Here is a 12,388-nt window from a genome sequence, read left to right as displayed (position 1 = left end):
GAGCTTACGCTCTAGCTACATACCCAGGGACAAAGGGAAGGATGAAACTTCGGGCGTCTCATTTTTTCTGCCTCTCCACTCTTATCATCTTGAAAGAGTGCTCCGGAGGGGGGGTAATCCCCATGCTGTCCTCAACAGCAGTGCAGACAACAGCACAGTGTAATTCCAGGGGAGCTCCTTCCTTCCCAGGCTGCACCCGGTCCTAGAGCCATCCCCGCATGCTGGGGAAGGGAGATCACAGGGCAGCTGGGAAGTTCCCCTTTCTCCCGACCTCCTTCCTCAGCCTAGGGCTTCTGACCTAGGGTCCCCAGGTCTAACCTAATAGTAATCCTCACTGCCTGCAGCATCAGTGGGCCGCAGGGCACCTTGGTTTCTGCTTGGAAAATGTAAATAAAGATCGGACGCACCTGAAGTTATAACCAGGAACCGGGTCAAAGCAGTCAGGGAAGACAGTGCTCGTAAACATCAGCCCAGGCCGAAACGTCTAACCCAAAGCCCTGCTGGTGAACTGAGAGTGACTGATGTTAAAAGCCATCTTGTTAAAGAAAAGCACAGATTCCCATCAGAGTAATAAGGTAAAAGATCACAGTGGATAATGACGCAAAAGCTACTGCCCCAAGCAACAAAGAACACCGTTCTGGACACAAAGACGGAGTTCGGTAAATACTTAAAAACAGTAATTTCTTAGACCTCTGCGAGCTCTATAGCTCTCACAGCACCCAGTAAAGAGTGAGCAGTCAGTGTATCAACGTCATCGTATTACACCTAGGATTTTTAAAAATGGTGTCTCTTCAATGTCCACAACAGCCAGGAGATGGCCAACTTTTCCTGCAGAGGGCTGGAGAGCACCCTCGTGGGCCAGATGATCTCTGCCCCAACCACTCAACCCTGCCAGTGAAGCACAGGGAGCGGCCACGGGCGATGCTTCCACAAGTGGGCACGGGGCATTCCAATAAAACTTTATTTACAAAAACAGGCGAGGGGAATTCTTCTTCCTTTCTCATCAATGGGTTTTTCATTAGGTCTGTTTACATGAACACACCCAACAAAACTTTTTTTTTTTTTTTTTTGGCACGAGAGGCCCAGAACGAAGAATCTGGCCAAGCCTGAAATGAACTCTGTAGGCACAGGAAAAAAGAACCAGGCAGACTTTTCGGTCGTGACTGTCGTGACGAGAGATTCAACAAGCCTCATCTCTAACACACGGTTCTCAAACTTTTGACCTCAGGGTTCCTTCACGCTTTTAAAAATTATCGAGGACCTCAAAGAACGTTTGTTTTTGGTAACGTCTGTCATTATTCACCAAATTAGAAAATGAAACAAATTTCGAAGTATTTCATAATCGATGCAAAATTGAAAGAAGGAATTCACTACATGTTCATGTTAAATATCTTTTTAATAAAAAATAACTCACTCAAAAACAATTTACGAGGAGAGTGGAACCGTGTTCTGTTTTTGTAAATCTCTTTAGGGTCTGGCTTAATGGAACACAGCTGGACTCTGGTATTTGCTTCTGCCGTCGATGTGCTGTCCAAGAGCTGTTTTGGTTGAAGGGTGTGAAGAAAATACGGCCTTGTGCAGACGCGGGCCTTTCCAGATAACTGTGAATAGTCTTGGATTCCACATGAAAACTTGACAAGTAGTAGCTTCTTTTTTTAAAAAAGAATTTTTTTTAACATTTATTTTTGAGACAGAAAGAGACAGAGCACGAACGGGGGAGGGTCGGAGAGAGAGGGAGACACAGAATCCGAAGCAGGCTCCAGGCTCCAAGTTGTCAGCACAGAGCCCGACGCGGGGCTCGAACTCACGGACCGCGAGATGGTGACCTGAGCCGAAGTCGGCCGCTTCACCGACTGAGCCACCCAGGCGCCGCAGGGAGAGAACCTCTCTTAAGCAGGCTCCGCACTCCTGTGGAGCCCAATGTGGGTCTTGATCCCATGACCCTGGGATCATGACCTGAGCCAAAATCAAGAGTTGGATGCTCAACCGACTGAACCAAGGCGTCCCTAAGGGTTGAGGTTTAATAACACCAGTCGTTTTTACTATTTCATCGAGGCCGCTCTTAAGTGGAACGAGCCTCTCCCACCCCCTGCGAGCAGCACTGATGCCGAGAGCAACGGCCACTAACACAGTCCTGTGCTACCGCCTTGAGTCGCGCTAAGGCACCAGCTGTCTCACCCACCGTCCCTCCTGTACCATCAAGTGCAAACATCAACAGCACAAAAGGATGACCGCGTCCGGTGATGAAAACTGTTTTGACCCTGAGGGCCCTCTTGAGGACGGCTGCCCTGAAAAACACTTCCCACGGCCACAGCAACTTCGCGAACATGGCAGCAGCTCAGGATGAAGCCATTCCTCTACAAGCCCTACAGCTAGCCCATCACCATTTGTTTAAAGGCCTCTGAAGCTCACATAAAAGCCCAGAGGCCTCAGAACCCTTCCTCTGAATCTTCCTTAGAAACCTGGGGTGGGGGGGGGGGGGGGATGCGGATAAGAGCAGTAGCAGCAGAGACTGTTAATTCAGTGAACAACGTCTACCCCCAGGCCAGTCCCCTAAGGGAAGGACGCTGGAGAAAGAAGGAAGCAGGTCCAGGCTCAAGGGCAGTGACAGCCAGTCAATGTTGGCAGGCAGAACACAGTAGAACCCGAGCTCGGGCGTCTGCGTGCGACTCAATTAAGCTTCCTCTCGGGGAGCGCAGCAGCGCGGCAGTGGCTCTAAATGACACGGGAGTGGAGAGAAGCACCAGCGTGTGACAGAGGGACAAAGACACAGCTGAAGGCCAGCGGGCGACTGCATCCTTAACACTTCCCCCCCGGTTCAGTCAGGAGGACTCCAGAGACGAAGAAGTAACCACCACCCAAACAAGCACTCCGAAAGCCACCCACCGGCCCACACGCAGCGCTCCCCCCGCCGAAGTCGGCCCGAACTGCACCTACTCGGACAGTCTTACGCCCAAGTCACTGTCAAGGTTGTGTGCTGAGTCAATGGCCTAACGAGCCTATAAACAGGACCCGGAGCCTCAGCCTCCATCCAGCAAAAATGCTTCCAAATCTAGCAGGAGACATTACTGCCCATGGCCTTCACTTTGCCAGCTGCCTCTGGGACGGGCTAGATGTCAGAAGGGCAGACTGAGGAGCACGGGGGGTCACTCAGAGCACCCGGGAAGCTGCGGTCGGGCGGTGGCCCGTGTCCCCACTCCAGCCTCTGCCCCGCTCTGACCTGGCCTGCTCTGAAGTCACACCTGGGTGGCGTGCCAGGGAGGGGTGGGGGGGATGCTATTCCTGAGAGTTCTCTGCAGGGGGGACTTGACCGTGGGAACGTGGCGGCCCTGACTCCAGAACTGTTACAGGTGTAACCATTTCTCAAAGTACTGAATGAAATACACAATTGCAGATCAGCCAAAAAGCAGCCACCGCCTACAGATCAACTCCGGGAAAGAACGCGGATCAAGGCACCCCCCCATCTAACCTACTCTGTCCCCCCTCAAAGGGTTTGTAATGTTTGCTGATGAGAAATGGGTGCTTTCTCAACAGTCTGTCATCCCAAGAAGGAGAGCCCTGGTGTGCTCATGGGACCGCTCTCTGCTGAAGAGGTCCCATGCTGTCACCTGGTGGAAAAAACAAGAAACTGCGTGTGAACCAGGCGATGACAAGAGCATTCCAGTTCGATGGTTTCCCTTTACTACAGATGCTTGCTTGGGGACAATTCCAACCCCATCTTGGGCGTCACCTGCTGTGCTATCCACCCCAGGCAAAATACCTGATGAAGAGCTCGGGGAATAAACAGTCACAGACGCAATTCATTACCACGGTTACCCCCAAACTGGGGGTAAGAGCTGGGCGCAGAAGGCAGAGAGGCAGTTGGAGGGATCAGGATGATGCAGGATGATGGGGGGGGGGGGGGGGAGGGAGCTGGTGAGGAAGGGCCAGAGGAACCCACAAGGGGAAAAGGCGAGACTAGGAAGAAAAGTATTAACAAAACTCATCAACCGAAAGACATCACCCTTGGAATTTTTACATATTTCAGCCAAGGAGTAAGAAAAACAAATTCAGAAATACTGAAATGCATCAAGATGAAAAAGTAGAATGTCTCATCTCAGTGTGTAAAAAAAAAAAAAATTCTGAGTACTGCCCACAACCTGATGTGGGGTACGAACCCACAACCCTGGGATCAGGAGTCGCTTCCCCACAGACCAAGCCAGCCAGGTGCCCTCAATGTGTTAAAAAGAAGAGAACGACCGGGGCGCCTGGGTGGCGCAGTCGGTTAAGCGTCCGACTTCAGCCAGGTCACGATCTCGCGGTCCGTGAGTTCGAGCCCCGCGTCGGGCTCTGGGCTGATGGCTCAGAGCCTGGAGCCTGTTTCCGATTCTGTGTCTCCCTCTCTCTCTGCCCCTCCCCCGTTCATGCTCTGTCTCTCTCTGTCCCAAAAATAAATAAAAAACGTTGAAAAAAAAAAAAATTTAAAAAAAAAAAAAAGAAGAGAACGACCAATTTGCTGTTATAAAAAAAATAACAAAGCCACCTTTTGCTATGACAGGCACAGAAAAAGGAGAAAAAGACAAGGCTATCCCCAAACAACAGTTATTCCCAGAAGGTGAGTTTTCATTTTCTACTTTGGGTTTTTCCGTCTACGGCGGGCGCTTTAGGAAGATTCTAGTTTGTGTTTTGTTCTCTGTAATTTCCCTTCCCCCCACTCCAAGAAGGCAGAGCGCTCTCTGAGCTCCTTGGCTCAGGGCAAGGCGCTGCAGTCAGGCTGAAAGCGACACATTTAGGCAAAGTTCAAGCTGAAACTCACTAGCAAGAATCTGTCCCAGAGGGAGAAGGGAACCCAGTTCCTCTGAAGAAAACAGGGGAGAAAATCAGAGCTATTTCCCGGGCCTAGAAAGAAAACACGAGCTGGCATGTTCTGCGAGTGGAGCCTGCACCCACCGAGAGGCCGGGCGGGCCTGGGGAGGCTGGACTCCGCACTGACCGGGGCTCCCAGCCGAGGCAGGACCCCCACACGCCAGGCCGCCCAGAGCCAGAGCGCTACGCGGGCCGGATGGCGGGGGTCCCCCCAGCAACCACTGTGGGCCCAAACTGCAGGAGCCACAGATGCCCTGGGGGCCGTGCTCCACAGAAGAACCCGGGATCTCTCTGGACCCGGGGGTGAAGCCCTGAAATCGGGTCTAGTTCAACTTAAAGAAAATAACACGGTATTAATTTTATGGCAAGTATGAAATAAGATTTGTACCTATCACTCGATTTCCAATTTTCCTGAGATGCATCCACGTTATTTTTATAATAAAAGAAACACAGATCGGCGACAAAACTTTACGGACGCCACCAAAGGAATGATCTGCCTTCAAGAACACGATTTCCCAGACCCGGAGGCAGCTCAGAGCAGAGCAAGCACTGCTCCGTGGTCCCCGTGGCCTGAGGTTCCCCCTTTATGCCACAGCGGCCTGTGGCCGGGTACTATTCACATACGCGCAGAACCACACAAAACATTTTCTTTGTGGCTTCTTTTCTTTGGAGGCTCGGTTGGAAAAGCGAGGAGCTACAGAAGGCTCTGATGGCACAGCCGTTTAAAAGCCAGAGAGCTTCAGAGCTTCTCTCTGGCATCAGCCTCCTTTTAAATTAATACCGACACGTCTATTTTGAAAGCGTGTTAAATCAGCAGGAAGGGGTGCTTTACACAGAGCCATCCCCAATCCATCATACCTCCTGTTCTCACAGCGAAGTGCTATCCGGTCCTTCCCAGACAAGATTTTCTCTTCCTGACTCAGTTCGGAGAAGGTGAAAACCACGTTCACACGCGGAAACGCAATGAATCATCTCAGCAAGCGGCAATCGCCCCCACGCCTCCTTACACAACTGACCTCCGCAACGTTCACCACCTGCCTCTCCCACAAACCCCCCCCCCCCCCCCAACGGCTGCTCTCATAAAGCCCCCAGGGCTCCCCCAGACTCCTCCCCAAGAGACAGCGGCCCCTCCGCCTCCCGGGAGCGCCCGGGCAGGGGCTTCAGGGAAGGCCCAGCGGCACAAAGGGGCACAAGGAAACTTGCCTTTTCCATCTGTGGCTGACGCTTCTTGTAAATGCCTGATTGACCTAAAAATGAACATTTGGAGAACAAAAGGTTAGCTCACACCAATCTGCACTCTTCTGTGTTTCCAACACTAGTAACTCAAGGCCCTGAATTCCTCAGTCATAAGCTGACGGGCTGGACTAGATGGTTTCGGAGCACTCTCCCGAATCAACGTGACCTCTACACCCGGCACCTGGCCGCGTGCGGTACTCGAGCCCGAGCGTTAAGGACGCCCTCTAATGGCTGAGGAAGGTCTGCCAGGGGCCTGGGTGTGAGGAGAAAAAGCAAAATGCGATCATTTCGACGCTCTTGACCTCTCTCTCCACCTAAAATCTCTCACTTCCCCAACTACCCCCACTCCCCGACACCGCACTGGAGCGCACCTGCTGCCCACAGAACACGGACCCCCGCACACGGAGGCCGGAGGCTGATTTCTCAGGTCTAGGAGCCTGTGAGCACATGGCTTCCTGCAAACTCAGTATTTCACTGTCTGGAATTCTGCTGCCAAGTGGCAGCCTCCAGGGAGCCTCTTCTCTTGCTGCGATGTGCCAGGTAACTAATTACCATCATCACTGTTCAGACGGGAACACCAACATTATTAAAGGCGCTACGGAAAGGTCGGTCTCCAAAGGATGAGGACGGCCTGGGGGGAGAGGCGGGCGGTGGGGGCTCACAGATGGGGCCACCCACCCTCCACCTGACCCCGGCTGAGGGCTTTCTCCTGAGAGCCCCGCGCCCGCCCCCTCACCTGCCCACCTGGGAGATCTGAATGGCACACCACTCAAAAGTGAGCCAGCACAAAGCCAGCTCCCAAGTCATCGGTGCCGCTCCTGAAGCTACCTCTAGTGCTCGACGCTTTTCGTTTTACGGCAACTTTCAGAAGATGCACTCTCGAGAGTATCGCCGTGTGACATCTGCCCCTTCGCGCCACAACGAAGGAGGCGAGGGAAATGACCACCCGCAGCCCTGTCGCTCCCCTGCGTCTTCCCCAAACCTCCAGGTCCTTTCTTTCTGCCGAAGGCGGCAGACGAAGAGGAGGGCTTGCACTCTGTTCCGGACAGAAAGACGCTTCTTTCTACCCGAAGTCGGTGCTGGTCATCCCGCTACGGATGCCTGGGCTACCTGGTCCCGGGCACGACGCAGGGAGATGGGGGAGATCAGGGAGACCCCCCCCCCCCATCTTCTGGAAGCTGCCGGCTACACTGATGTATGCACAACGTGTCACGTACGATGGAATAAGGGTCAAGAGGGAGTCTGACCGGCTGGAATGAGGATTACCCTCCGCTGGTACCATATTCTAAGTAATCGGAGTGACAGAATAAGCTGATAAGCCCCAGGATCTTGAAAAACAGGAGTTTACTGCAGCGTGGACCACTTTACCTTTAACACAACACAGGTAAGTCCACTTTTTAAGACTTTATTCCAAAAGGAGTAACCGCTTTCAAACAGCCACGGACCTAGATCACTGTAAGGGTGTTTAATTTTTGCTAGCCTTTTTTCCTCTCCTTGCTTCCTACTGAACCGGTAATTTCCTTCACGTGGCATTAAGATTTAATGAGGATATCTTCTCTCAACAGCCACTGGCACTAACATTTCTTCACACATGATCAAAGCACAACACGTGCGTCTGAAGCCCGCCATTCTGAAGACCTCTGACATGAGAGCACGTTGGGAACTCTCGCTGGTTTACGTTAACGCACTTCCTCACCTTCCGCCTACCTGGCAAGAAAGCTGTTTACAGGATTTCTTCAACTCTCCTCTCTCCAAATTCGTGCTGCCATTATGTCGCCCCTGAGTTCTCATTTCCAGACCCTTCTCTATGATCTAAGCTGTGCTAAAAGCCAAGGTGCCAGATCAGCCGTATCGGATTCCACGGAGGGACAAGATCAACACCCGAACTCCAGGCTCCTGCTCCTGGAGGCGGATTCAGGTCCGCCTGAGGACCCAGGAAGCTCATTTGTTAAACCGATGCCCCGTGTGATTCGGACTGGTTTGGGAACGGCTGATCCGGGGGTCTGGACCTGGCGGATGCACGAGCCTCGGGGTGCACCGCGGCCCCCCCCTTCCTGCGGGTACTCACCACACCACGGGGAAGAGGATGGCCCCACAGCACAGCAGGTCTACCAGAAACAGAGAATCCTTCCACAGGCCATACTCCGTCGTGCCCTCCTCGGTGGACTCTATGATGATGTAGGCCACGTTTGCCAGAACCTACGGACACGAGAAGTCGCTGAGGCCCTAAGGCAAGGGCAGGCCTCCACAACAGCGGCCCCAAGGGGGGTGGGCACTCGGGCTGGCGGGCCCCCAACCACGGCCACGGCATTCCCTCCAGGGCCACATGCTTTTCAGAACACTCCACCCTCCCATCCAGGAGCGGTGTCTGTGCCCTCCTCCTGAGCGTGCGACTGCCCTGAGCGACAGTCAGGCGCGAGTGAGGCCGTGGGATTTCCGAGGTAGGTCGCACAAAGGACGCCGCCTCTGGCTGGGCCTCTCGGGGGAAGTCTGTCTCTGGCAACTCGGAGGCTGGCAACGTGGAGAGACCAGGCAGAGGAAAAAAGGCGGAGGAGCCCCTGCTGTTCTCGCCCCGCCTCATCGAGTCTTCCCGACCCAGGAGAGGCAGGTGAAGACTGAGGTGACCCCAGCCACGGTCTCACTCGTTGCGCGAGGGCCCCCGTCGGACCCGCCACGCCTCAGTTCCTGACCCCCACCGAACGCGAAGAGAATACATGCTTATCGCCACCGTGTTTGGGGGGGATCTGTGACGCAGCACAGACCACTGGGACCCTCTGCTTTGCTTTTCAGGCCCCCTGAGCAGGGCCAGGCGGTGGCCTGAACGGGTGGCACCGCACTCAGCCACGACGCCCAGTTTCCTCAGGCCCGGGTTCTCCCTGGGCAGCTGCTGCCGCTTCTCAGAGACAGGCTTTTAAGTACCAGAGGGTGTTATCAGAGACCAGGGCGACGAGAATGGCAGGTTTGGGCCCGGTGCCTGAGAGGCCACGCTGCTCTTCCTTAGAAGTAACCCCACCCAGGTCCCCTCCACGTGGGACATGGCTCAGTTCTTCCCCCTGAGGTGCACCGGCGACCGGGTCCCGCTCCACTTGGCCCTGGGGGTTCAGTCCCGGCACGAGTGCGCTGCGAGAGGCCCCAGGGCCTGGCTACACTGGGACGGCAGTACCCTGCAGAACCTAGGAGATGCTCTCTGGGGGATTTCCGGCGGGTGTGGATGCACAGATCACAAGTCCTCTGTCCCAGACACCGTGCTCGCCTGCCGTAAAGGTCACCCTGCACACTTTGACAAAGAGTGCAAAATCTGCCACGCTGCTATTCGGGACATCTCAAAGTAAGGTCTTCCTGTCTGGGAGCTTTTAGTGACACGGTCGCAGAAGCCATACTTTACTGGGTACGAATGCAAAAATTACTCCGAAATTCGGGCCTTCCTCTATCCTGCGCGCCTGCACGTGGGACTCCACCTCTGAAGACAAAGTGGAAACAAAGGCTTTCCCTCTCACCTTAAATCCCTAACTCCCCTCCGTCCTCAGCCGACACTCTCGACACGCGACACAACGTTCCCTGGTGTGGCACGAAGTGCCAAAAATGTCCCTCAAGGTCTGTGCGTACGTTTTGTGCACCTCTCCCTCCTCGCTCAGAGCTGTGCACCGGCTCCCCGTGGCCACGAAGAAAGAGTCTTAGCTTTCCGGCTGCCGTTCAAAGCCTTCCCAGGCTGGCCTCTGTGCTTATCGATGCCTAACTTCCCTATGTTCAATTCTTTAAATGCCGTTTCCTCAGAGGGGCCGGCCGTGTAACCTTGCGTTCAGCTCCCTTGGGGGTGCGAAAGCCAGAAGGCCGCGCCCCGTCACATCCCGGCTCGGGTGGGGTGAGGACGCAAAATTCGCCCGGAGGGATGGAGTCCGGTGGCGGGGGGAGACGGGGGGGGGGGGGGGGGGGGGGGGGGGGCGGGGAGGCCACGCGCAGCGCTTGCAACTTGGCCCGGGGCCGGCGAGGTGGCCCTGGGAGCTCCACAGCCGAGACCCACACAGATCCTCAGCCTCTCTGTTCGCTCGGCAACCGACCACCCGCGTCCACTGCTCCTCTCCCGCCGGCCACGGGTCTTTCCTTAAATGTCTAGGCAAGGCCCTTCTCTACCTTGCAGCCTTCCAGATCGTTCCGACTCGGGTGACGAGTCTCTCCTGGGAAATCTACAGCAACTGGTCTGCGCCACTCATCTGGCGCCAACACAGGTCCCGCGTCATCAACGTGGAGGTGGCTCTGGGGCAAATGCTGCCAGAGCACCAGTCGCCAGGGTGAGGAGGCGGACCTGGGGGCCCAGGGAGGTGCCCGCCCTCCCCTCGCCCGCCACACCCACACCGTGCTCCCCAGGGAGGGCGGCCGAGAACAGTTTCCCCAAACGCACGCTCCTCGGTCGAGCAGAGCAGTCCTGCACCCCTGCCAGGCCCTCTCTGCTTCTCGTGAGTTCTCCAAGCCCAGTGTCTGCCTCCAGTAAGACTGTTACGCAGGCGACAAGGCTCCTGTCCCCAGGGGCTCACGACCGGGGAAGGCTGGCCTCAGCCCAGGGTCCCGAACCAGGAAGGGCTTGATGAACAGCTGTCCTGAGGTCCGCTTAGTATTCTACCTTGTGAACCCTCACCGGTGTCGTTCACGGTTTTAAAATCACTGTTAATAAAATCACTACGTGCCTGGGCAAGGCTAAGAGGACCATTCTGTCAGAGGGGAGCCTGGCGCAGGAAGGCAGGCGGCAGCTTCCCGGACTTCCCAGCAGCTCCCTACTCAAGGCACAGGCGTCCACACACCGCTCGCCAGCTGAGTGACGGCGGACAGCTCTCGGGGCGACGACCCGAGGCCCGGGTCGGCCAGACGGCAGAGGGAGAAGCCCCAGGGGCCCGAGCTGCGGTTCTGGGTGAGCCGACGCCCTCTTCCCGGACAGGCCGGGAGCTGAGCCCTGAGAAGCGCCAGGACACCACCAGGACACGCGGGACTCGGGTCCCTTTACCTGCAGCGGGATGACGATCATGAAGATCTTCTTGTCTTTGTCGGAGAGGATGTGCTTAATGAAAGCCCAGCCGGTGCCGATGAGCGCGATGGTGATGAACAGCAGTGCCCCCTTCAAACTGGAAAAGAAAGCATTTCAGATGCCAACGGTCTCTCCAGACCTTCTCTGCCGGTTCCGCCGCACAGCTCGTTCGCCACTGCGTGCGTGTCTCGGAAAAGAGAGGCAGCCAACTTCAGGAAACGCCTCTTGAGTTCGCTGTGCACCCCACTACCTGAGCAGCCCATCCCCCCACGGAGGCAGCCCCCTCCCGGGAGCAGGCCAGCGGCCCCGGGCTGTCGTCTGCACAGCCACCCGCGTGCCACACACCCCTGGCGCGGCAGGAACCCAGAGAGGCCGCCACGGGAGGGCAGGGCTCTTGCTCCCACGGCCTCCCCAACTTCTCCTGCGCATCATCTCACGCGACAAGGGTTCGCGGGTCCCTCTGCGTACTTACAGGTGAGTGATGTAGTACACGACAGCCCAACCCTCGATCGGAAAGCCCTGGGAGGAGATGTAATGATAGTCGATCTGCAACCAGAGAAGTGTCTTTCAGAAAGGTCCACCTACCACGCGTCTTCGTGTGCACAGTGAAACAGGAAATGCCATCACAGGACCTCACGACGGGGGATGTCCCCTCCATCTCACGCCCTGATCCCTCACTCGTCTATCCACGGTTAAGGACAGGAACGTCAGGAAGCATGAGAAACCAGCCACGAGGTTTCAACGCCAACACGCAGGCCAGGTCCCTCTTCTGGGGCAGGGGATTCACGGGGGGCAAATGGCTGCCTGTTCTGGTCTTTAAAATCTCCACAGCCCAAAGGCCACAGGCTTTTATGGGATCCCAGCTGAGAACTTCCCCTTGCCTACCCCAGCTGCTTATTCCATACGTCAGTCAGCCGGTCAGCAAAAAAAAGGCATGTGGAATTATCTAGGTTCAGCTGTTTTCGTTTGGAAGAAATCTGTGAATTTAGAGCTACTTAAAGCCACCAATGTATGTTAATTGAGGTGGCAAGTTTCAGAGACGCCCGGGGGGCTCAGTCGGTTCAGCAACGACTCTTGCTTTCAGCTCAGGTTATGATCTCACGGGTTCGCGAGGCGGAGCCCCGAGTCGGGCTCTGCGCTGTTAGCAATTCTTGGGATTCTCCCTCTCTCTCTCTGCCCCCTTCCCAGCTGGCATGTGCCTGCTTTCTCTCTCTTAAAAATAAATTACATTAAAAAAAAATTTTTTTTTTTTTTTAAGTAAATAAAGTGGCAGGTTTCAGAAGCACACCC

The 12,388-nt window shown here is 55.3% G+C and overlaps 1 protein-coding gene across 1 annotated transcript in view; it reads right to left on the bottom strand.

The window, feature by feature from the left end:
- The window catches only part of GPR107 (G protein-coupled receptor 107), a 69,751-nt gene that overhangs the window by 20,276 nt on the left and 37,087 nt on the right, over positions 1–12,388 (bottom strand). Inside the window, exons 11-14 of the mRNA XM_049630215.1 lie at positions 11,571–11,644; positions 11,078–11,195; positions 8,150–8,280; positions 6,049–6,092 (exon numbers count right to left, since the gene is read on the bottom strand). Of these exons, the coding sequence (XP_049486172.1) occupies positions 6,049–6,092; positions 8,150–8,280; positions 11,078–11,195; positions 11,571–11,644 (367 nt within the window). The remainder of the gene's footprint in view (positions 1–6,048; positions 6,093–8,149; positions 8,281–11,077; positions 11,196–11,570; positions 11,645–12,388) is intronic.

The sequence above is a fragment of the Panthera uncia genome, chromosome D4, assembly GCF_023721935.1.
Source record: "Panthera uncia isolate 11264 chromosome D4, Puncia_PCG_1.0, whole genome shotgun sequence".
NCBI classification, from domain to species: Eukaryota; Metazoa; Chordata; class Mammalia; order Carnivora; family Felidae; genus Panthera; species Panthera uncia.
Note: the sequence above shows the minus strand (reverse complement) of the source record. Positions and strands in the feature narration are given on the sequence as shown.